At 45.0% G+C, this 26,217-nt stretch overlaps 1 protein-coding gene across 2 annotated transcripts in view; it reads left to right on the top strand.

Moving 5' to 3' along the window:
• LOC138535099 (dimethylaniline monooxygenase [N-oxide-forming] 2-like) overlaps positions 1-26,217 on the top strand; it is a 365,292-nt gene that overhangs the window by 299,741 nt on the left and 39,334 nt on the right. For both annotated transcript variants that reach the window (XM_069641269.1, XM_069641270.1), the window contains one exon: positions 11,774-12,126. In XM_069641269.1, coding sequence (XP_069497370.1) covers positions 11,774-12,126 — 353 coding nt within the window. The remainder of the gene's footprint in view (positions 1-11,773; positions 12,127-26,217) is intronic.

Below are 26,217 nucleotides of genomic sequence, written 5' to 3'. Positions count from 1 at the left end.
GGATGGGGATTGATCGGGGGAGCCCGAGCACTTTCTTCCAGAAGGACCTTTCCATGAGGGCCCACAGTTTAGCAGGTAGATCATGAAAAGCCTCAGAGCAATAGGTTAAGACCGGGACTACTTTTGCAGCATAGAAGGCTATAATTGGCTTTAGTATTCTCGCCTGGAAAGCAAGCATGTTGGCTTTCTCTTTTTGGTATACAAAGGGATTAGAATCTGTTGGACTCCTTGTAATCCAGATCCTCAAATATTTGAAGCACCTAACCTGATCAATTTCTAAATGTTGTTGAGAAACCATCTTACTGATTTCTTTCTAGCCATGCAACCTTTTCCAGTGTAACGATCCTAGTTTTTCTGATATTGATCAGCAAATGATTTGCCTCTGTATATTCTTGCAGATGATTTCGTTGTCTTTGGAGCCCTACTGCAGTATGTTCTAACAATACTAGATCATCGGCGTATAGAAGATGTGTTATTCTCATATCTCTGAGCTCAGGTGGAAAACATCTACATTCTTTAGTGAATTCCTCCAAATCATGTAGAAATTATAGAGGGCGGGTGCCAAGGCACAACCCTGCTTTACTCCTTGATAAGTTGGGATTTCTTCGGTTAGGTCGCCTCTCCTAGATAGGCGGATTCGTACAGTCATGTTTGTATACAGACCTTGTATTTGTTCATGCAGGTCGGGCGGGCACTGTTTCTCTGCCAATTTATCCCAGAGAAGGTGTCTATTCAGGCTATCAAAGGCCTTTGTGAAATCCACAAATGCCAGGTGGAGCTTGTTATTATTCTCAATGGTTTTACTTTTCAATAGATTGATCAAGAAGACCAGATGGGCTGTTCCAAGGCCTTTGACAAAACCAGCCTGAAAATGATTGTTCAGGCTGTTGTTCTGGGTCCACATGGACAGCCTTTTCTGGAGTAAGGTTGCATATATTTTCCCTAACACATCTAATAGTGCAATAGGCCTACAGTTATTTGGATCTGAGTGGCTGCCATTTTTAAATATAGGAATAATATGTCCAGTCTTACATGATAATGGTATAGCTCTGCTCAAGAGAACATTTGTAAGCACCAGGTCAAGTATGGAGGTCCCTTGCTCAGGATTTTCTCCTAGTATACTATTGGATAGACCATCAGGCCCTGACACTTGGGAAGAACTCAAACCTTTCATTATAATAGCCAAATCATCATAATCATATGGCAGGGTCCAAAGAAAAGATATTTTTGTTGGTTGCTCTTCTTTTGTGCAAGGAGATGCTAACAGGGAGCCCAAAAAAGTAGACCAAACCGCTCCAGATACACAATTCGCCTGCAAGGCATTTGCGTCTGATTCAGGGACCTTATGAGGGACCAAGTTTCTGCCGAGGATTTATTGGTCAGGGAGCATAGCATTTCTTTCTGGTATAGAATGCATCTATGACTAATATACCAGGATTTATAGTTGTATTTGAGATGTTTATTTGAGATGTTTAATTTCAGTGTTGGTATTGATGGATGGATATTTATTTTAGCTGGCGCAAGAGTTTTCTCATCTCTTTTCTTTTTTTGACCAAGACATAGTCGTAACAATGATGATGTGCTTGACTTGCAGTCTACGTTTAGTGCCGTATGTCATCAGGATAGAAGTTTAGTCCACAGACCTCCGTGCTTCAACTGTAGTCCCTTCGTACTTCTTATCTGATAGGGACCTTAGAGTTTGTGCTACTACTCGGGCATGCATTTTCAGATGATGGCCATTGTTGGGGATTGATCGGGATTGATTCAGAAAGAAAACAATAATCAAGAAGAATAAAAGAAGTCTAGTAATTCATGAAAAATAGGACAACAAATTGATCAGAAATCATAATAAATATTATTAATTAAGAATAATGAAAAATGGTTGTAATTCATGAAAACTGCTATCGTGACAACACTTAATACTGATCATAAATACTATTCAAAGGTGAATTAAATAATGCAAAAATTCAAGAAAAATACGACACTGATCAGAAATAATAATAAATAACCAAGATGAATAAACACATTGCTGTAATTCATAAGAAATGAAATAGTGGAAAAAACAAAAGAATTGATTGGATATAATAATAAAGATTCATGAAAATATTTTAACAATAGTAATACATGAATTATAAGATACAATTAAAGTCACAATATTCATATATTAAATTAAACATGAAATCAATGTCTTTACATTAAGCACACAAGTTCATAGTAACGTTTTATACATCTTCTAGCTTTACACATTTTACACGGTTTTCAAACTTGCTTATAATACAACACAGGCTTACATTTTTGTATTTTACATTGTTAAAAGAAGTCTAGAAAAGTTTTTAAGAAATGTATTATTATGTTTCATAGTTGTACACCTGTTATTGCTTTTTAAATAATGTACTTTAAATTAGGACCCCTCAGACTGCCCCATCCTCCCTAAATAAAAATCAGATTACCTGGTAGCTTCTAGCCTGCAAGCAAACGAAACAAACAAAAAGACTGGAGAAACCAAATGGCTTCCACTTCCAGCAAACCCAATGCACTCTTTCCCACTTCTCCTGGAATCCCTAGGCCCAGTCTGCCTTTGCCCCACTCAGCCACCACAGTTGAGCAGTGCGTGTAGTACACGCTACTGTTAAGAAAATCTTATATTGGAAATAGAAATTAAAACAATATTTCTTTTGGCCCCAAGCTCCTCTAGCCTTGTGAGCAATGTCTCCCCAAAAAATAAATGTAGTTCACCATTTATTAACTAATGAATTAAAATATGTTTATTTAGTAATTGCCTCTTTTTCAGTATTAAAAATGTGAGGAACACACATCAGTCCTAAGGAAAGATCAATATTCTTGCAGTTACAAGGATGTTGTCAATCTCAGCTAGGAGAGATATAAAGGGGTATAGCAGGGTTGCTGCCTGGGTTCATGGTATGTGCACCTTCATCTCCTTTTCACCTGAAGGAAAAATGGTTTGTGATAAATAATTGCAGGATTATGCTGCCACATACACTTTCTTTTTTTTAAATCAAAAATGTTTTATTGTTTTTTAAAGAAATGAACACACATATTACAAACATCTCTCTTCATTACAGGGGGGGAAAGTGGGACATTACTCAAATGGGAGGGAGAGAGACAAACAAAACCCCCCAAAAAACCTTCCAAGAACTCAGCATCACGGACCCCAGTCCAACGGACCGTCAATCAGCATTTGGCCTCACCTCGTCCCCATCTCTGTGGCAACGCTTCTGGTAGTTAGTTGGCCTCCTGCCACCGATTCCATATCTTGTTCACCTTTTGCGGGCAGCCTCTCGCCTTGTACACCCGGTGTTCCGTTGCAGCGCAAATGTCCACATCCGTGACCCATTGATCGTAGCTAGGAGTTCGTTCGGAGCCCCACAGTTGCGCAATGTTCCACCTAAATATCGCTGTTGCAGTCTACCAGATCAATTTCTCATAGCGGGAGAGATCAGTTTCACCGGAGATCCCTAGAAGCAGTTGTTTCGGGCACCTTTGTATTGCCTTACCTATGACGCCGGACAGTTTATCGCAGCATCTCCGCCAGAGCTGCTGAATGTTGCTGCATTCCTATATGATGTGGAAGAAGGTGCCCTCCTCCCGCTTGCAGCGAAGGCAACGCGCGTCCGACGACCTGCCCCAGGGGAAGAGGGCCACTCTCGGATAGTAGGTGCGGTGGAGGATTTTCAATTGGACTTGTCAGAGTCTTGAGAAGATGGCTACCTCGCTTGGGTACATCAGGGCCTCCACCCAATCTTCTGGTTGAAGCGGTCCAACATCTCGTTCCCATTTGGTTTTCAGGCTGGTTAGTTCTGGTGTCGCAAAAGAAGTTATCACGTTGTACATTGTCGAGTTGACTTTTCGTTCCACTCGGTCAGTCATATGTTCCGCTCTAGAGGGGAGCTTTCTGGCATGTCTCGTATGTCCTGTTGGAGGGCGCCCAAGGCGTGTTTCAGTTGAAGGTAGTGGTACCTTTCTGTGGCAGGGAGGAAAAACTCTGCCTGTAGTGTCGCGAAAGATGCCAGATTGTCCTCCCGTACCACATCTCCGATTCTGGTGATTCCTCGCTGGACCCATTCGGGCCATCTAGGCAGTTTTTGCATTTCCGGAAGGTAGCGATTGTTCCATAGGGGTTGGGCCAATGTCAGTTTCCTTTCCCAACCCTGAAATCGATGTCTTTACTTCCAGATTCTTGTCATGTCTTCTTTTTGTGTACGGCTGTGACCCCCGTAGAGGTGCTCTATCGGGGTTGTTGCACTGATGGAAGTAATCCCTTTAATGTGTGGCAGATTTGTGTCCCCATGAAGCATATCGTTCACCACCAACATCTGACTGGCCCAGTAGTATGATTGCAGTCTGGGCAGCCCGATCCCCCCCTCCCAGACGGACCTCTGGAGAGTAGATAGGGCAATCCACGGGTGTCCACCTCCCCATATCTGCTTCTGGAGGGTGCAGTCTAGTTTGTGAAATTCTCGGTATGGGATATATAGTGGAGCATTTTGCAGTATGTACAAAAATTTGGGGAGGGCGATCACCTTGTACAGGGCGACTCTGCCCAGCAGCGTCAGCGGCAAGGAGATCCAGTGACGAGTGTCCTCTGTGAATCTTGTAACCAGGGGGGAAAGATTCAAAACTGTGTAGTCATCGAGTTGTTTCGAGATGTGTATCCCCAGATATTGAAACTGGTCCACTGCAATCTGATAGGGGCCGGTCGATAGGTTTGCCACCGAGACACCTTTTATTGGAAATAAGATGGCCTTGGCCCAGTTCACACGCAGGCCACTGAATGCCCCGTATTGTTCCAGCATTTGCATGATTTTGGGGCAGGATTTTTCGGGATCTTTTAGATAAATAAGCAGGTCATCAGCGTAGAGCGATAACCTATCTTCCCATGTATTACACCAATGGAAGCCCTCCCCGGTCGGAGAGTGTTGCAGGAGGATCGCCAGTGGCTCAATTGCGATTGCAAAGATTAGAGCCGATAAAGGGCATCCTTGCCTTGTACCTCTTCCTAGACTAAAATGGTCCGATCGCTAACCATTCACTCTGGTCCTGGCCAGTGGCCGTTTGTATAATAGTTGCACCCAGCTCATGAAATTCTCGCCAAGCCCATGCGGCGCATTTTGTCCCAAATAGCCTCCCATCTCACCGAATCGAAGGCCTTTTCAAAATCGATTGCTAGTAGGGCCAGGGGGCCTTGTATGCCGTCGGCTCTTTCCAGGGCTGAGAATAGTCTAAGGAGGTTCATGCGTGTTGATCTTTGTGGCATGAAGCCGCATTGGTCCGGGTGGATCAGAGGTCTGCTAGTAGTTTTGCTAGTATTTTGCTTTCGCTGTTGATGAGTGAAATTGGCCTGTATGAGCTGCAGCTTTCAGGGGGTTGTCCAGGTTTGGGTATGACTATGATTGTTGCTTCTCGCAGATCTGGAGGGAGAGTGCCTTTTTCACGTGCATGTTGATACATCCGTAGCAGGTGTGGGGCAACCACGTTCGCCCACACCTTCTGCCATAGTTCAGAAAGCCATTGGGCCCTGGGGACATGCCTGTTTGGAGGCCGGAAATGGCACCCGTCTCTTTAGGAATTGGCGTACCAGTCGGCGCTTGATCGCGTTGCCGAGGCCATTGATGTTCCATGTCATGAGCCTGAGTGTTCTGCAAGCGTTTGTGGTGGTGCTATGTGCAGCCATCTTTGCGTGTGGTGGGAGAGGCGTGTGCTGCTATCGGTGGCGATGTACGCCGGTCGGTCTTGAGCGCCTGGGGTATGGCTATCTTACCTAACCATGATGTGTGTTGTGATTGATTGGTCCCGTTTGCTGCTAAAGTTAACAAACCCTTTACCCCCCTCCCTATACTCCTCCCAACTAGAAGCATCGGTCGCCCGAACATAAGAACCTCAGGTGTCAACTGGACACCTTACATGCACTGGACTTAGTTTAGGTCTAGGTGGTGTCCCCTAATGTGGTGCGGCTGGGGGCAGCACCACTAGTGCCGCCGGCCGCTAACCTCCGCAAACGGCGGCTTTATTAGGGCAACTGGCACGTGGATTTCTTATGGGTGTTTCCCGATGTGTCGGTTCGTGAAGTGTGTCAATGGGGACCATGGGATATCACACAAGGGGAAGGGGGGGACTTCCGTCTGGCGTGGCCGCTTAACTATGTGTTACTTCGTGATTAACAAGGCCATGTGTTCGACAGTGTAGTTACGCACAGTACTATAGGCCCTGTACTACAGGGTGTCATGTGTTTCCGCTTAATCATGCCTCAGGTCGTAGTGCACTCATTCCTGCAGTTGTGGTACAATTCCCGGTGCTGGTGGTTGTTGCTCCAGTGGTTGAGCCCTCGGCCGGGCTCTGGATGTTCTGTTTGTGTTTCTGTTGCCTCTTGCTGCAATCCAGTCCCCCTCTATGTTTTGTTCTGCCCATTTCCACGCTTTTTTGGCATCCGTGAAATGGACCATTGTACCTTCATGTTATATCTTGAGCTGGGCGGGGAACATTAGGCTGTATTTCACATTTAGGGATTGTAGTTGCTTTTTGAGATGGTCAAAAGATGGTCTAGCTTTCTGTACTTCCCTGGTGTAGTCTGGAAAGAATGCTATTTTGGATCCATTATAAGTAAGGGTGCCCTTTGCTCTTGATGACTGGAGCAGTGCGTCACGATCGCGATAGTTCAACAATTTGGCTATCACCGTAACCGGAGGGGCGCCAGGCACCGGGCGGCCCGTCGGTACACAGTGGGCACGCTCAATTGAGAAGAAGTTAGAGAACGTTTTTTCCCTGAACATGTCTGTTATCCACTGCTCCAGAAATAGCTCCATGTTCGGGCCCTTTGCTTTTTTCGAAAGCCCCAAGATTCTGACATTATTGAGCCTGGATCTCCCCTCACTCTCGCCTATTCTCTCCTCCATGGTTTTAAGGCGGGTCATGACTCTGGTCAGTTGTTGATCTACGTTCCTTATTCCGTCCTCCGCACCAGATTTGCGTTGCTCAGCCTCCCCGGTGCGCGACGATCGTGTCGAAGGAGGGAGACGTCCATACTGATGCCGTCAATTTTCTGCTGCATGGCGGAGCACGAGTCAGCTATGGCCGCCATGATGTCTTTAAGCGATATTGTGCCTTCTGTTCCCGCCATGCGGTCGCCTCTGGCTGGGCCGTATCGTACACCCGCTGGGCTGTTTGGAAGCTCTGTTCGCCGCTTCTGGGCCCGCGCTGCAGGCCGGCGTCAGAGCGTGGGCTCCACCGCTTAGGGGGGTCCCCCTTCGTTGGTGCTGGCTGCGTCCGCACTTTGGTGGGTCCCTCTCATCCTCCGCCACCCTCGCTAGGCACCTATGCTCGTATGCCCGCTTCAGTGCCAGGCAGGCTGTCTTCCACTTCTCCCCTTCACTCATGCAATTCCGGCAGGCTGTGTGTGTGTTTTGTCCTGCTATCCCTTCGCCTTGGCCAGATACAGGTGGGCTTGTTCTCATGCGCCGGTGCAGAGAATTTGGGAGCGGAGGACTTCAATGTGCCAGGCGCGGCCATTTTGTCTGCGTGGCGCCGCCGCCGAGCCGGCTCCTCTCCGCAGCTCCTCTCCGCAGCTCCGAACTCGTTCAGGGTAGCGCGTTTTGGGCCAAAGTTTCGTCCACTGGCACTCGGGATAGTTCTCTTCCGAAGGATATGCGTATCTTTTGCTTTTGCCACACGAGTCAGGGTGTTTTTGCAGGATTTTTGCAGTGGTTACAGGAGCTCCCGGGACTCACATCCTCATCGCTCTGCTGCTAGCCACACCTGCCCATCCACTTTCTTGGTTCAGCTGGAAATATGTTGGTGGAATATTCTCTTCAGTTACTGCTCTTTGTGGAGAGGGACAATCTCAACACCTCCAGAGCACACTCTCTCATGCTAATACTTGTATATGCTTACTGACACACACCAAACCACAATTTACTGGTATTTAATGGTGCTGGTGACAAACCTTGCAACTTCAACATTTTGCCATAAGCTTCATTAAGTGTGTGAAGGCTAAGTCCTGCATCATCACATAGCCCTAGTTAAAACCCAACCAACAACCAAACATTATCATGAGCAGTGGTGTACACCAGAACGTCTCTCGGGATTTCTCAGTTGCCACAATAACAACTTGATTTATACACCTTTGGATTAAGCCCCTTAAACAATTTATTCAAAAGTACCTCTGAGTCAGGAACCAGCTTCTGTAACAACACCTTTCAGTTAGACTGTGTGGCAGTATCACAAATCTGGAAATACTGCTTCAGCATTTGAGTAACCCACTTGCAATACATGGTAGACCGTGCTCAGTGATGGCACAAACATGTAAAGCCCTTCCAGGTAACAATATCTGCCATGTTAGGAAAAGTGGTCATGGTGTCATTGTGTCCAGTCTAATCCTTTGATGATTTCCACAAGAGTCTCTGTTTACCCCACAGACACCCTGAGGGTCACATATCCTCCACTGTTTATAGAACAGAGGTTAATAGAAACAGCTGGGGGAAAGGGTAATAGGACAAAATAACAAACTCCAGATCCTCCTCTCCAGGAACCTCAGGGAAATCTGCAGTATCTGAAAAGAAGAAGAAGAATACTGAGTACCGGGTCTCACTCACAAGGGTTTTAGGTCTAGTCCCAACCAGAGATTGGAAGTTCCAGGCGTGTGCAGCTGCAGAATCCACTTGAGATCCTTATGATTCAGCATCCAATGGGGATTCTACGAACTGACCTATTTAAACCAGTCTTTTCTTTTACAATTTTTGTAACACCCATGATCTGGTTGTAAGTCCTTTGATGAAAGTCCTTGATTTAAGTATCTTAAAACTATTTTTCCAATCTAATCTGACTCCCTGACAAGCTAGGCTGCTACTATCCTTAGCTATCACTAACTCTAATTATATGCCTATGAACTACAAGTAATCTCTAAAATATGAATTCAACTTCTCATTTTTACAACTACTAAGGCCGTCAATTCAATCCTCTTTTTAAAGAGAGCCCTTAGCAGGATTACTTTCACATAAATGTTTTCCCGATGGGAGCAGTTTTCCCTTAGCAAGTAGTTCTAAAGCTGAATTTCAGCAGTGTGTGCCACCCAGAGATTACTTTCACTGGAGCGTGATACTACTTGCTTCAGAGAAGGCAGCTACTTCATGAGTCTGTGGTGAGGGAAGCAACAAACCATCTGGACTAGATAGATCTGGGGAGGAACTACACTCCAGAGCAAATGGGCGGAAGGAGCTTGAAGGAGATGGTTGTAGGCATAAAGGGAAAGCAAATCCTCTGCTGACAACTGAGATGGTACAAGAAGAGAGAAGGTTGAGTAGTGAACATGCACAGATAGGTGATGGCAGCTGCTGCTGTTAGCCCTATGGCTATGGAGGAGAGATTACACAAGCAACAGCTAAACAAAGATTGGATGGCGAATTTCCTGGTTGATGCCAAAGTGACTTCTGACAGCATGTATCCATTTTAGTGGGAATGATGCAGGTGTTGCCCTGGCCCCACATTATTTCACCTAATTATCAACAATCTAAAAAGCTATTTGTTGACATTGAAGTTGAACGTAAAAAAATAAAAATCAAAGGCTTGTCCACCACCAAAGGGACTGATCTGGTATAAAACCATGATTGTTGCGGTGGGAGACAGAAAGGTGTCAAGCCTCTACGTAACATGAGGAAATGAATTAACCTTCTTGGTTTTTGCCACCTCAAATTGCTAGACACTATTAGACACTATTATAGATGTTCCTTACTTTTGCTTCTCATATTTCCATTCATGAGGAAATCACTAAAGTACCTGAAAGGTGCTAAAACAAGTAAAACCTATCTATTTAAACTGAAGAGCTGCATATTTAATCTGGATCAGTGCCATATCAGTGATCCCTATTTCTTCCAGTCTCCTGATTAGCATGGTATGGTTGACTGTGTCAAACGCTGAGGAGAGGTCCAGTAGTATCAATGCAGAATTTGTGTTGGAGTCTGCGTTGGTCTTCAGGTCATCCCGGATAGAGAGAAGTGCCATCGTTGTTGCTCTCAGAATGTGCGGTGTGCTCAGTAGGGTCTGTTTCGTCATTGAGAAGTTTTATAATGGGTTCCTGACTTCATCCGGGTCCACTTTGTATCTTGTTGTGGTTGCTGTAGGTTCCCTAGAGATTTGGTGATATATGGAGTGAGGGTGTAGTTTTGCCTTTTACTCCTTCTTGGTGTTTCTGGTAATTTCCAGTGTGGTTCTGTTATCTTTCTGGAGCGTCTATCATCGTTGGTGGTTGTGGATTGTTCTGGTTGGAGGTCTGTCGCAAGGTACAGTGTTAAGTATAAAGATTTTTCCCTTCTCTTGGAATTTGTTCTATTTTCTGTCATGCTCGTGGGTGTGTGTTTATTGGGGGGGGGGGTGCCATGGTGTAATTCCATTTAATTTATTCTTTCTACCAGTTTTCTCTCGCATTGTCCTGTTCTGTGTTATGGCATATTGTGGTTCTTTGAAGTCTATTTGTTTAGTGGGTTTGCTTTATTGTGGTTGTTGAAGAACCAGAGGTTGTAGGTCCTCGCAGTTTGGATGTTTACTGATATTTCCTTTGTGTTTCCGGTTTGGTTTTTGATGTTTATCTTGTGGTCCTTTTGATTGTGGTTCTTGAACTAGGGGTAGTATACCTCACAGTTTGGACATTTTTAGGTGTTTGCTTTCAGTCTCAGACGTGTTTATTTCCCTTTGTGTTTATCATTGGGATCCTTTGGTTGATGTTGCAGGAGGTTGGTTGTGCGGCTAGCTAGACGTTGAGTCGATGGAGACCTGGTGGTTCACATGCAGTGGGGGAGTGTATTTGGGATGGGCGTACCACTGACGGTGCAGTGACAATCTAGGTTATGGGGCGCTGTGCTCGGTGCAGGAGCTGGGTTATCCGAAACCCACGGTTTGTGAAGGTGTTTGGGTTGGAGATATGGTGATTAGCACATCATGATATTAAAACACTGCAGATTATACATAGAGGCATCCTAAAGACTTGAGGTATTCTTTCCTCTATGGCATCTATGCCCTCCGTTAAGACACCCTGGTGGTCTCTGCACAGGAGGCAAGTGCAGCATTTGTGCTCCATCAACAAAATGGAGAACTCTACTCTTGACTTTGCCTAAGTATTGTAAATGATGTTAATTGCGTTCCCCAATGACCCCAGTTTGATGGAAGTTTGATGGAGTAATCACTCTTCCTATGGGGAAACCATGTGTTCTTTCTAATCCACCCTCATCCGGTCTTAGCTCATGAATGCTGCACTAACCATACCTATACATTGACCATACTATGCCTAGTCCACCTATGTGTATAGGTAAACTTTATTGGTACAGTTATGTTCATCCTCGGTAGACAGGTCATGGACCTTTTAAATTAAAAGTGTAGTGTGGAAGAATTGAAATTTGCAGATGCCAGCCCCTTCTAAAAGTGCTTAACTTGAAGATTAATTGAGGAGGCCAGCTTTCTGTGCTCTGAACCTAGCACTGTTCACAAGCAGTATATTTGCATGCATAGTTACCACAATAAAATAATGAAGACCTCTTTTCAGAAGCCCAAAACTGATTGCCAACAACTAAAGGGTAGTGTAAAAGCTCAAAGGAATGTATGTATTGTGTGTCACGATGGCAGAGTATTTCAGGGGCAAGCCAAGACTAGATTGTGAAATGAGTATCTCATGGGTCCTACTTCTGCATGGCAGAAGAGTATCTGGGACTAGGATGGGAAGTGTGCGGTACTGTGTTCCTTCCTAACAAGAAACCATCTTTGTCCCATCTAGTTCTCAATGGAAAGAGCCACTGTTCAACGACGAGCTGCCGAGTCGGATCACCTGTGGCTTTGTGGTGACAAAGCCCAACGTGGTGCAGTTTACCGAAACCGCTGCCAGATTTGAGGATGGGACGGTGGAGGATAACATTGATGTTGTGATCTTTGCGACTGGATACACCTATTCCTGCCCACTCCTGCAGGACAGTGGCATTAATAACCAGAAGATGAATTCTCTATATAGGAGGATCTTCGTTCCCGGCCTGGAGAAGCCCACCTTGGGTGTGATTGGCTTCATCCAGCCCCTTGGTTCCATCATGCCAACCACAGAAATGCAGGCTCGCTGGGCCATACAAGTTTTTAAGGGTAAGGCTATCTTTCAACGTTAGTATGTTGATCTCTTCATCTGTTCTTTGCTCTTCTTAGATCTAAAGAGGAACATATCCATTTCATTATGGCTCTGTCTAATTAAAACCAATTTGTAAGTGCTTGCATTTGTATGGTACCCCACAGAATTACCACATCACACAGAATGTCAAGCGAGATTTATAAACGATAGACATTTATTCTGAAATGTTGTCCCAGTGGGAATGCAGTGCGCAGTGGTTTGGCACACATCCTATATCATCAAAGTTGGCACAAATTGATAATGACTGCAAGACATCATTATCAAAGCATTACTTGATTTCTTCTGGGAAATGTGTGTTTTTGGCCTCGGCCTGGTTCTCAGCGGGCAGCAGTGGTGGCTGGCAATATTATTAATTGGAGCAGTAAATATTTCCAAACAATATTTGAGTCACCGAGCATAAGTAAGTATACAGAACCAAACAAAGGTTTTTGGGGGATTTGCTCCAAAATTATTTTGGGAATAGTGGGTTAAAATGCTGTATTATAAAGCACACTTTCTATGAAGGATGGTGTATCACACTATTGCCAACTTTGAGGCCACGTTCAGCAATGCCAGCATATCAGCAAAGTCAGGAGACAACCCTCCAGTATCATTTCCCACTATCAGCTGCTGGCAACTATTGCTCAGGACCCCTAATGGTGTAGGGGCACAGGACATCGACCACAGACATCTTGGCCATCTATGCTCAAATGGATGGCTCCCATTACCCAGCATTGGAGACTGTGAGATAACAGTGGACACTGCACCATTCGACAAGCATTGTGTTGGTGTATACTGCTGTTCTTCGCATTTTGTATTTATAGGCACCTAGGTGCAAAGATAAGAGTGCAAAGTTTGAAAGGAGGATTCGATAAGGGGTGCAGGTGTGCATAGAATGAGAAGAGAAATCCGTTAATTGAGGGCTCAATTTATGATGAGCAAGAGGAAATATGAGTGACAGAGGGTAAGAGTGAGGGGGTATGAAATAAAGCGAGAGTGTGAAAGGAAGGAAGAGAGGGGATAGGGAAAGGGGGTAATGAAAGGTAGGATGAGGTAGGGTGTGTGATGGGGTAAAGAGAGAGGTAGTAGGGTCGAGTAGAGAAAGACAATGTCAGATGGATGGCAAAAGAGGAGGTAGCCAGGGTCCGGATAGAGAGAGGGGGTATGGCCGATGGATGGGGGAAGAAAGGGGATGGTGTGGGTTGGTAGGGGTAGAGAGGGTAAGGGTAGGGTGAGTGGAGGTAGACGGAGATAGGGTTGGGTGAGTGGGGGTAGGGTTGGTGAGGGGGTAAAGAGAGTCGGGGTTGAGTGGAAGTAGAACGAGTGGAGGGTGGTAGAAAGAGTGGAGGTTGGGTGGGTAGCAAGAGAAAGAGTGGGGTGGGTGAGTGAGGATTGGGTGGGTGGGGTTAGAGTGGGTGAGTGAGGTTATAGAGTGGGGTTAGGTTGTGGGGGTAGGGTGGGTGGACAAGGGTGGAGAGAGAGTGATGGGGTAGAGAGAGTGGGGTTGTGGGTAGAGAGGGTGGGTGAAGGTATAGAGAGTGGGTGTTGGGTCTGTGGGGGGTAGGAAGTGGGTGTAAGGTGGGTGGGAGAAGAGAGAGTGGGAGTAGTGTGGGGTCAACAAGGAGCTAGGGTTAGAGAGAGTGGGGGTAGGGTGAATGGTGGTAGAGAGTGTGGGGGTAGAATGGGTGGGTGATGTAGTAGAGAGTGGGGGTAAGAGAATGAGTAGGGATAGAGATATCAGGGTTATGGTAGGTGGGGGTATGCAGGGAGGGGATTGGTTTGGTGGGTAGAGAGGGACGGGTTAGGGTGAGGGTTAGGGTGGGTACCGGTGTATGAGTGGGTGTGTTAGAAGGAGTGGAGGTGGGTGATGGTAGTTGGTTGTGGGCAAAAAACATGAAGAACAAAGCAGCCTTGAGAGGACTTGCCAAATGTAGCGCAAAATAGCCCAAACAAAACCCAACCAGCATATGTAATGGGGGTGCGGTAGAGAGAGTGGGGTGGGTGAGAGAGAGTGGTGGTTGGGTGGGTGGGGCAAGAGAGATTGGGGGTAGGGTGGGTGAGGCTAGAAAGAGTGGGACGTAGGATGTGTCGGGGATGGAGAGTCTAGGAGACCAGCTTCGAGCAGAAGCACGCATAGGAAATAGAATGCAGATGCAGGAATCTGAATTCTCTGACCTACAAATACAAAATTCTGCAAACGCAGCCCCATTGCAGCCTCGGCCAATTGTGAAAGAAATTTGACTGCAGCATCCATCCAGACAGAGAAAAGGACTGAGCAAATTCCCCTGCAGCCTGGCGAGTGCTTCACAACAAAAAAGTAACAATTAAAAGTAAGTTGTGTTTAAACGCATTGTCTCAGGTATAGATGCTTCTTACTGCGATCAAAGATAAGTGTTCTGAACTTGTGTTGGAACTGCTTTATCCCATGATGCTTGGAGGGTGAGGACTGCTGCTGATCATTTAAGGTATGCATGCAATCTACGGGACTGACATTTCTTGTGCTATGCATCATTTGGTTTAAATTCAAACATTCTGTAAGGGGAACAAGTGTTTCGAGTGAGATTTGAAGAGGCTGCTTAACTGGAATTGTCCATGTACATGTTTTTTGTTCTTAGTTTACAGATCAAGGATGACATGTGGTTCTATAATAAATAAATCTTGCTGATTGCTTGAGGATGAGGTATGAATGTGGCTTTCTGACGGCCACCTGAACTTGTAGTAGAAAGGAGCTCTTTGTGCCGTAATCTTCCTTAGTGTGTGCAAATTCAGACCTCAAAGAAACAATGGGCCTCATTACACGGTAGGAGGTAACCATGCCCCTATTAGCGGCATGGCTACTCCCTTACCGCATACCGGGTCCGGGTAGGTGGTATGGGGACTTACCAGGTCATTCCAACCCTGGAGGACCCGGTAAGTCCCCATGCCAAATACCATTCCCCGTTCCCATTCAAGCCCCCATAGGGCTCAATGGGAATGGGGAAGGAGCTAATAAAGGTACTGCAATTTGCGGTACCGTTATTAGCTCTGAAGTCCCTTAGCGGGTCGCATCCTTAACACCTGGTCAGACCAGGCGATAAGGACGGGACCCGCTGAGGGACCTCGTAGTAGGACGCTAAGGGATTACCGGCAGCGGTGCCCTTACCGGTGCCGGTAATCCCTTAGCGCCTACCGTGTAATGGGGCCAAATGTCACCTAAGAGTCATTTTCGCGAGCTTGCAAACGCAAGAAGGAGTGGCACCCTCAATAAATGCCCGGATTTGGAAGCGGGTGTTCTGAGTTCTAGTCTCGCAGTAGGAGTCCAATGTAGGCCTGGGTTGCATATTTAAAAATAATTGTACTGTTCAAAAATATTGTCAGAACAATTTTGATTTACACTTTTCTTTTGGCAAAGTGCTGTGTTTGTATGCAAATATATTAGCATGCACAATTAAGTTGTCCTTGGTTAACAGTTAACAGAGGGTGGTCATTTTAGTGTGTCAAAGCCTTTAATGGTGGTAGTGAGACTGCACGCTGGACCGCAAGATCTATGGTGATTGCAGGATGGAGAAACACATCCTGAATGGGTCACAAGTGTCTACGAAGCATTCTGAGGACAGGCCTGATGAATGGGTTGCAATGGCGGGATATGCCACATTGGAACTTCGTGTGGTTGCTGACAGTATACAGGAAACAAGGAAAGATAGGGGTGAGGGGGTTGATTTTGTGTAAGTAGCTTACGAAGTTGAAATATGAAGTATTGCAGGGTTGTGGTTCTGTTCCATAAATCTGCATGGTCCAAGACAGATGAAAGGTTGTGCAAAAAGAAATAGCGCAAGGTGTAGGCATTGCCAAATAATACAGCTTTAGTTGATGCACAGGATTAAACAGACTTAAGGATAACAGTCCTGAGATGAAAGGCATTTTGTCACCTCACAGCAAGTTGAGCAGATGGGAATGGGAGCTTCTTGGATAGAACAGAGTCACTTACTGATTTTGTCCTTATCTCTGGAAAATGGAAAGCAGCAGAGCTAGCCCATGGCACCTCTCCTTAAATGTCCTATACAGGAATGGGAGGAAAGTGACCTCCTTTCTGCCACTTCACTACACAGCAGTATAGAAGAGAAAAGAGATCTGGTTTTGAAAAGCATGTGTTTCTCAGCGAGTCTGCTTTAATGGCTAACTTTCTATTATGTATGAAACACAGTGCGTGACCCCGGCACTAAAATGTAGACTAGAAAGAGTACTGTTACAATACACGAAACCACAAAGTAAAAAAAGCTAGATTGATGGGGAATCTGCTGGAATAACAAGACCATCAAAAGAGGCACATACATGTATTCAGAAGTAACGCTGCCAATGAACTTTAATTCACATGAGGACGTCTCACACTCACGAATGAAAGGCGACATACAGCAATTTAGGCTTCTTCCACTATGGGACTGTTGCTCAAACTACTCCCAGTGTTTGAAACCCTATGCCACGACAACTCTAACTGGAACAACACCCTCAAATAAGTACATGGACATTTTAAGCGACATTTTGCAAACAAACTTATCTATAACAGTAACTTGTTTATTTTTAATCCTAAACAAATAAAAATATATAACATAACTTAAAAGCTGTAGTACATATTTTTTAAAGTATTAAACAAGTCAACTACTCTTTAGAAACATTAGCATATGGCGACTGCCATTTTGGAAATAAAAATGGCTGCCGAATTCACCACACAATTAAAATTCTGGGCAAAGTGTGCAAAAGTGGTGTGGCTTTGGCTGTGATGGGTGTGAATGGGTGGAAAATCGTATAGATTTGATACATAGCCAAACATCACAAAAAAATATCCTCATATGTCATCTGCATTGAAACACATTAGAGACCCTCATTAAAAGTGGCTAGTTGAAGCTCTTATGTTAAAGCTATTATTTAATGACAATCATTTTGGCTTAAAGGTAGCGCTTTTAGCACCACCCAATAGCCAAAGGGTAGTGTATTTCGCATTCACCACAATATATATGAAAGAAAGGAAACAGTTTTGAAGCTTCAAGCACACTGAGGTAACTTTGAAGGCTGCAGAAGTTAAATTCTGACAACATGATTTTTAGTGTCACATTCTATACAAGCCAGAAAACCATAGCAGCTGAATTGAAATCACTACAATAGAGGCTGCAGAACACATTTTTAGGTACTTTGTGAGAAAAATACAATACTGACCCTGTTTCCTAAATATGTGTTTAAATCTATCATTTCAATATATCTTTGAAAATAATATCAGTATTTTTAGAAAACCAACGGGTCCTATTTTAACACTATTTAGGCCTAATTTAACAGTTATGTGTGAAAAGGATTTTTTCCCCTTTTTATGTGAAATGTAACTTTCACCTAGAAATATGCACTGCTTCCAAACTGCTATGTGTTCCCTGCTTCCGGGAGTTGTTATGCCCTTTTATTAGATAAGACAGCAGTTTCCAGACCTACAGTCCAAGAATTCTGTTCTTTTAGCCAATACAGTTTAAAATGCTATTCATTTTCTTTTTTTTCTGAACAAGCTGCACTGTGGCTTTCCTTTTGCAAATCATTTCAGACTGCACCATCTAATGAAGAAGTCTGTCAGAGTTCATAAGCTAATGCGTTGTTCCATCTCTGAACAGTATTTTCCATTAGTCCAATAAAAGACATCAATACCTGCATCTTGTGTAGCTAAAAAGCCAGATAGTTTGCAGTTGGTTGTGTAGGGTAATTTATGAGGAAAAAAAACAATAGCTGCAAGTCACCAACAGTGCACAGGAGCATTTCCCATTGCTTGTTCATGATGCCTTTCCCCACAATGTATGCCAATATATAAAACATTTTCATGCTGGCTGCAACCATACTTTTCCATGCTGGCTGTGACAATATATGCCAGTATTCCCATACAAGAACATACACCTGTTGGTTTTGCAATTAAAAATTCCATGCCACAAAAGAAAACATGTCCAAACTGTCTGCACCAATGTGGGCCAGTCTCGAAACATAATAAAACGGAATGTGTTTGGTTTATCATGGATGTCCAGTAAAAAATGTCATGTGACAGTAAGAGATTATAGCTAGACTGGCTGCACCAAAATGCCAGTCAAGCCACATAACACTTATCTTGCTTTCTTTATTATAGATGCCCAGTAAAAAATAATATTCCCCACTCCTCCTCCCCCTCACCAAAATCAGTGCCCCAGGCTGGCACAAACACAAGTGCACACACATGCACTGGCTCATTCTCACACACATTCATAGAGTATTCACTTGCTCATTCACCAGTGCATCCATACACAGTGCACTCGCTCATTCACATGCACACTTAGCCACCAATACATCATATATTCACTCATTCATATGCGCACATGTAACAAGCATTGAAATTAAAGTTCAAGTCTTACCTTCAGCCCGGTCTGGACTCGGCTCCTCACCGCATCTGTGGAAGAAGGGCCTCCAGCTCCCTCTTGTGACAATGGAAACCAAGAAGCACAGAATGGTTCCTGGGTCCTTCACATGCTGCGAGGAGCCAGAGTGCTCCATCTGCTATTTCCCTGAATGCGGGTCTAGGCACAGGAGCCTTCTACGCACATTCAGAGGTGCAGTTCCCCATCCTGCATATCCAATGGGCCATGCAAGGCTGGAGTAGCAAAACGGGAAGGATCCAGTGCCCTGACTATGCACTACTAAGCAGCTCCACTACCATGCGGCTACACTCCATCTATAGCCATGGTGATGGAGCTGCCCCTGATTGTGGGTCTTGCTTCATTCATCAGAGCCGATTGCTCCATTTGCAGAAAGGGGCTCATTCCAGCCTGTGTCCCTCATTTCTTTTCTAATTGGCTGTTGCCTCTTACACCCAATGGCGGGGAGCTGGCAGGCAAAGCTGGCCCCTATGGAAAGGACTCCTTGAAAGGATCCTCACCTGTCCGGGCCAGGATGGGCTTGGATGGACCTCCATTGCTGCTCTGCGGGCCTCTCTTGCTGGTCCTTTGCCAGTCCAGAGGCCTCCATCCTCAGAGCTGCAGTTTTGCTCTTCCTGTCTACAGGTAAGTGGTGCCTTGACCCCTCATTCCACTAGTGGTTCTGCCCTTCTGCCCTCCCTTACCCCCTTGTGGCCTAACCCCTTTTTCAGTGGGCCCTCTGCCTGCCCATGACCCTCCTGCCTTTGGCCCTTGCCTCCCACAACTTCCCCCTCTTGGCCTTCTCTGCCGTTGCAGCATCGTTCTGTTTCCATTCCCCCTTTCCTATTTGCTCTTTCGCCACTCCTTGGACTTTCTGTTATCCCCTTCTGCATCGCTGTGTCTATGGCTGCCTTTGCCACGGTCCATTATCCAAGCCCCATGACCTTCCTTCTCGTATCCCTTGTTATGGAGCCCTGTGTATGTGCTGCCCTTTCTCCCCCCTTACTATCCCTTCATCCACTGCCTTCTATATGTCCCCCTTTACCTTCCTCCCCACGGCACTACTTAAGGTAACTCTGCATGGGATGTTTCACATTGTTAATTGTCCTACTGCCTGTTAAACCTTGAGCTAGACTCTTCCGAAATGGTGCTCACGCCCCTTCTATTGGATGTTCCTACCTGCTCATGTGTTTTGTTGCCCCCTGCAACACACCGCGAGGCAGTGCTCTACTTCCTTGTATTCCCATCCCCTTCAACCTCCCTTCATTTTGTCCAGCCTTTTTCCAGTTTCTGCCACCCTACTAATCCCTTGTTCACCTTCACTGACTTGCTCTTGTCATCATCTCCCCTCCCTAATCACCAGATACCTTTAATTGCCTGGGCTGTGTTCTCATCCTACCTACCTCTACACCAGATTGACATGTTTCACAGACTTTTCACAGCCTTCACTGTGCTTCGCATCTTGCCTACGCTTAACTCTGGATTGACCTTCACAGCTTGCTCTATGTTCTTAACCTGCCTACTTCTACACCGGATTGACCTGTTTCACAGATTTTCAAAGCCTGCACTGTGTTTCACATATTGACTACCTTAATTCACCGGATTGTCTTTCACTCACCTGCATAGACAAATTGCTTGCCTGCTTGCCTGATGTAGCCCCTCACTCCATGAGGCATGGCTTTTCCAGTCTGCAGTCACTCATACCTGTTTGTCACAATTGCATGTTTGGTTTTATTTCCTTATTGCAGGTTGACCCACTTGTCCTGCACTGTCCACTTATTTTGCATTTATTGTTCTGATCCTCTTCCCCTCCTACACTTCACTTCCTCCCCCTCTACTCCTCTTTCATTTCCAGCACTTGCACTCTCGACCTTGTCAGAATGTTTTGTTTGTTTTCTTCCCTTCAACTCCCTCCCTTCGCTTCCCCTCCTCCCCCTCTCGCTTGCTGGCATGCGATAGCACTTGCACGTTCTGATGTTTCAAGACCTTTTAAGAACGTTTTTGTTTTATACCCTTTTTCTCATCCCTTCCCCCTGTCTTGATGAGCCTTGAAACACATTGTTTGCTGTATAGTGTGCATTGCAAATGACCAATAAATAAATAAACTTTACTTTGCAAATCTCTCACTTGTTCTAAGACCTTTTGCAAGAACAATAACTTGCACACTGGGGAACAGAACTGTTTGAGCCAGCCCAAGAGTACTCCCTCAGCTTCAGGAAGCATTGAAGGGTATGCTCAGTGTTTTCATTGGGCTGGCTAGGCTCCTGCACAATTGGGTGGCGGTTCTGGCGGGTTGGCGCACTATTGGCAATTATGGACAAGCCGCCCCTGGTGAGCAGGTTCCAATGCTGCTGTGGACACATATCTGCAGGAAAGCCACACATTGAACAGTCGGTTAGATTTTGCTGCACTCTTTCCTCTAGAGGGAGCTCTATAGAGCATGGGGGCGGTACAGTGAGAAGTGTCGGTACAGTGAGAAGTGTAGTGAAGCTTGCAGTGTTTTTACTCTGCTCTTTCACCCCTCGTGGAAGCCTCTCCAGAGCATGGGGCGGTACAGTGGGAAATATAGGGAAGGTTCCAGTGCCCTGACTCTACATATTACATGGGTACTCAAAAGAACTTTACTTTGCAGCCACCCAGCCACGCCCACTTCACACCAATCCCACAAGCTACAGAAATGGTGCACACCCTTTAATCTTTGGTTTTACCTCAGAATAATCAGGCACTGTTAGAAATACAGGGTACAGTGTAATAGACATATTTATTGTGAAGTCCTTTTTACCTACATATTTACCAAAGGAATACTTCTGGAGAAAGGCTTTTTCTTAAAAACACAGAGATGCTCTTACAGTTACTAAATATGATGACAAAAACACACATTGTGTAATACATTTAGAACGCCGATAGTTCATGCTGTGTAAGTAATGCCACACAAACGCATTGCATCACAGTACATTAGAAAACCCATGTCCAAGGCCCTTGGCCACTATGAATATTTCAAACTTTTTGAACAGTTGGTTAGATTGCAGGTTCCGATTAATGGAGATGCCAACACAAAAATGCTGTTGGTCCTCCTGTGTTTGGGTAATACGTCCAGTTGAAATTTCCCAAAAATGAAAAGTTGTGAGTCACTAAGTCAAAGGTTTGGTGATCCGCAAATATCTCATGCGTCTTTTAGGAATGCAAACCAGCGCCCTTCATCCATGCAAATAACACTTTGCTCAGGTATGCCCCCACTGCTAGCTACGACTTCCCTCTCCCCAGCTTCAGGAAGTATAGTTCAAACCTATTTCTTATTTCCAGGAAAAGAGCACCAAAATAGTTTGATGACATGTCCCACTGCCCTATAATGGCCTAAAAAGCCCGTGCCGGTCACTGGAGCATTTTAGAGTGTCGATTGGGGGATGGCAGAAGCCTTTCCTCTCATGCAGGGTCCTCATTTTTTTTATCCCTGGATGGCCTCAAACCTTTGTGGACAAATCTCCAGAAATATGAAGGACAAAGCAAACAGCCTGTTGGTTCAGAAATCACCCAAATAGTTTGCTGTGCCCTGATGGGAGCCTCAGTCCTAGATGCATCGCATGTAGCCGGCTTGATCTTGGATTAAGCTGATGGGCTTGTTTGATCATTAGTTGAGGCTGACATTGGGTTTTGTGCTTATTTATAGGTGATTTCCACTTTCAATCATTTAAGATTTGGTGGCATCATTTATTTCTCGGCAAATGGCAATGGAGGGTTGGTGCAAAAAAGCACTTGTCCAGAACCTTGAAAGGCGTTTGGAACATGATAAGTGCTCCCATACTGACCTTGTAAATTACTTCAAGTAGAAACACCTTGTAAGCGCAAGATCTAACTAGGCACCCTTAAGTTGCAATGTTGGATGTTGCTATTGCTGAGCATTAGCCCCTGTTTCATAATTGTCCTGTTCAGTTCTGTGCGGCTGTTTCTTTGGGATGAGAGTTTCTAATGGAAGACTACGTTGATGTCAACGTACCTTTTATTTCAGCGAATTACAGCTCAGCTGAATGTTTGTCTTTTTGCCATCGGATCTGACTTCCTTGAAGGTGTTAAGGTTCAACCATAGTTCCTGACAAGGTCCTCTCTTGTGCCCCGTTTTTTTTGCAATTGTGCTGTAATTATTCTGACCGAGTTAGTAATCCCTATATTGGTGAATTGCAGAAAGACCTCTGGGGTACCAAAGCTCTCATACCTCTGGGTACTGTATATCCAGCAAGTATCCAGATGCTCTGTGTTGGCTCTGACATTTCTTTTGGAGGCTGTATGGCCAGAACAGCGGGTAAGTGCTCCCTTTTGACCCCGTTCCCTCCTCCACATCTCCTTTCCCTGTCCAGTGCCCGCTTTGGTTTTCTTTCCTTTTAAAAAAAAATGTTTCCTCTTCCTGCACTCCCTGCCTCCCACCCCTCTGTTTGCTCGCCCTCCCACAAGCAGATTGGGCTGCCGGCATGGTCAGGTGACCAGAAGTTCCTCCTCTTCATGTTCTGCCCTGAGCAGACCAGTCCGGGCAGCCTTGCCAGGGCAGTGCTCGACTAAGGGCCAGAGTCAGAGGGCTGCCCCCTCACAAGCAGCTTCATTCCCTGTTTTCCCCTATTAGCCCATGGACGCCGGACAAGTCATTCAACTGCGACAACCAGGTAAGGTGGTACGGGTGGGGAGTGTAAAGAGTGGCAGGGGTATCCGTAATTCTGCCCTCTATATGGCAGAGCAGAGGCACAGATTACCCCACCCAAGGTTCTTTATATGGTAACTATGGGCGAGCAACCAAGGCTTAAGCTCTCAGGAGGTGATGCGGGCTGGTTTTTAAGTACAGTGTAGTCCCCAATCCCCCACAAAGGAATGTCCACACAAAGGAATTTCCACACACAATGTTATGTGCCAACACAGTTCTTTATATAAAAATAAGGTTCAACATATATATACCAATTAATAACACACTTTGTACTCTGCAATTCTAATATGGCAAATATATACAATATCTATGTGGTACCAGACTTAGCTATTGACTCTTTTAAAATGAATCAACTGCTGAAAGATATAATGGCATACAAATCATACAGCAATGTGTAACAGCATAGATCATAGGAAGGAAGACAAGTTGGGTTAAAAAATGTCAGATTGGCTCTCTTGCTACTAAGACACATAGTTTAGAGTGAGGATCCCCCCACCTGGGCAACCTATAATAATGACTATTAACAAGCCCAGTCCATCAATGTTTAAAGAGTCGTGTTTCCTGGTTAAAAATGTTCAACTACCTCAATGTATTTGAGTTAGAAGAGTTTCTTCGACGGTTCATCGAGGGATCCCTCGAAGGTGGACTCCCTTTAAAGAAGGAGCTACAGGGTGTCGAGATTCCTCGAAGAAAGGTGAACACTTGCATCGAGACTGCAGCTTCGCAGTGCTCTTCGACGATCGGTTGTCGAAGTTGTAGAGGAGGACCAAGTACCCCCACTCCACCGGCCCCACCTACATTACCTGAAAAGTATGAACCAAAGTATGTGACGTATACTGCACCAATAAGAAAGCAAGAAGAAGAGCAATAACTTTGTGCAGTACCCATAAGAATACATATACCTAAGAGAATATGGGAAGTGAAGTACCCATTGAGGAAACAATACCTACATCCAAGACAATATGATGGCCATTTGAACGTGATTCCTGATGAAACAAAGAAAGTGAATGACCAGGATGAATGGCGACGTCACACAAAGCTGAATGGACTCCATATAGAGGATAACCAGACAAGAGAGGCAGACGATTTCTGAAGAACGAAGAAGTACCAAGGATAAGTGACGTCTTGGGATCAAGATGAAGAGACGAATGCCATAAACATGATGAAGATACTTAGTTAGTTTAAACGTGTTCAGATGCAATGAAACGCAAGCAGTAAAGCAATCATGAAGCTAGCCACATGCTTATATTGAATAGATTGCGGCAAGCGTCAACATATACATATGTATCTCATAGATACATATGGATTAAATAAGAATGAATGTTTTCACTATGCATAAAGCAGTCTTAAGCAATGAGGAAGGCCTGAGGTCAGTGTCGCAGTTACAAAAGCAAATTGAATTAAAAAGAATATATTTCAGCTAAGGAGTTCATAAGGAGTTCACTGAGCCAAGAAAGACAAGGTCTTATCAGAACTGGAATTGGCTGACATTGGATACAATTAACGTGAAAGAACAGAAGCTCCTGTTCAAGAAGGTCAAGTGAAAACAAAAGATGTCAGAGGACTATTGGAGAATAAAATCAAATATACAAAAAGGCTGAAATCATGGTGTCCAGTCACGTGATGGAAGAAAGTTGGATGCATGAGAAAATCACACCTACGCACGGAAGCCAGACAGACCCATACTTCTTAAAAAATCCCAGAGAACAGTACAAACTCAAAGCCAACTTCAAAGTGGTAATTGACAGTGAACCATTGAGGTGATGATGGAGTGTATTTTTAATTGGTGGGAACCTGGTATCAAGATAAGCTTACCCGCACCTGGTTGTTCGGTCTGCGTGCTGCTCACGTAGGTGGAAAGTTATTGACAGGGGTTAGTAGCCAACCAATTGTAGAGGACCACATAGTTGGGGGTCCTATAGTTTGTGTAGCCAATGAAATGTCGTACATTTAGTGACAATCATAGTTGCCATTTGAAGGGAGGGCTTAGTTGCCCCACCTGTTTTTGACTATCAAATTTTTTCTCTCTGTTACTCTATACAGATATTACACCTATGTTTAGTAATTCACTTAGAACCAATCCAGATTCCTGATAGGTTTTAGAAGTTAGCCACGTAGGATGACGTTGGTAATGACGCAGGTCAGCTCGTCAGCTATCAATAATTATCGGTTTAATTACTTGCATTAAAAAAGACAAACGTTTGCCAAGCTATTAGTGTCATCTGAATTATTGATGTTTGATTAAAATCTGCATCCCAATCCATCTCCAGGGTATTGCTACTCATCTTAAAGGGCTGGAAGTCTCCAGTTCAAAGTCCTGTGAAGATGAGGCATGCGGTCCACCTCAATGCAAAGAGTTTGGTGCCGCAAAGAAGACTTCATGATGGATGTAGGGCCTGCAGTGGGCGTCGGGTGTCGGGATAGCTTCGGCGATCGGGACTCGACCATGGGCTAGAATTCGGATCTTCATGTCGTCAGTGTCCTCGGGACGTCTTTGTTGGCTTCTGGTGGCGGGAAATCCACCAGCAGACTTTTCCTCAGTAGGTGAGGGCAAGGGAGCCCTTCGTTCAATGTTCTTGGGCAAGGTCGAGCGTTGCTGCTCCAGTCAACGAGCAGCACTGCGTCAAGCTGTCCCTGCTTCTGGGCAACATGAATGGACTGGCTTCCAGCGGTTACAGAAATCCTCCGAACCCCGGTCAACGGCAAATGTACTAAGATGGCCTTGATGTCCTGGTGCTTTAATTTTAGATTCTCAGTGAACTCCTTCTCCTGTCAACAGCTTTTCGGGACTGGCTTCCAGGGAACCTCAATGAGGATTAGCTTCTGCATGATGTTCCCTCCTAGCTCAGGGGGAGGTCTCCTAGCTAGGTCCTCTCTTGGATCAGTCCTCAACAGTCTCAATAGCTTTTAGATTGGGTTGACAGAAAGCAACAGTAATTCTTCTTCTTCCATGCTGGGTTTCAAGGATAAGCATATAGTCCAAACAATGAATA

This window comes from Ambystoma mexicanum, chromosome 1q, assembly GCF_040938575.1.
Source record: "Ambystoma mexicanum isolate Mex_15411 chromosome 1q, UKY_AmexF1_1, whole genome shotgun sequence".
NCBI lineage: Eukaryota > Metazoa > Chordata > Amphibia > Caudata > Ambystomatidae > Ambystoma > Ambystoma mexicanum.
The sequence above is the reverse complement of the archived record's forward strand: the minus strand, read 5'-3'. Positions and strand labels throughout refer to the sequence as shown.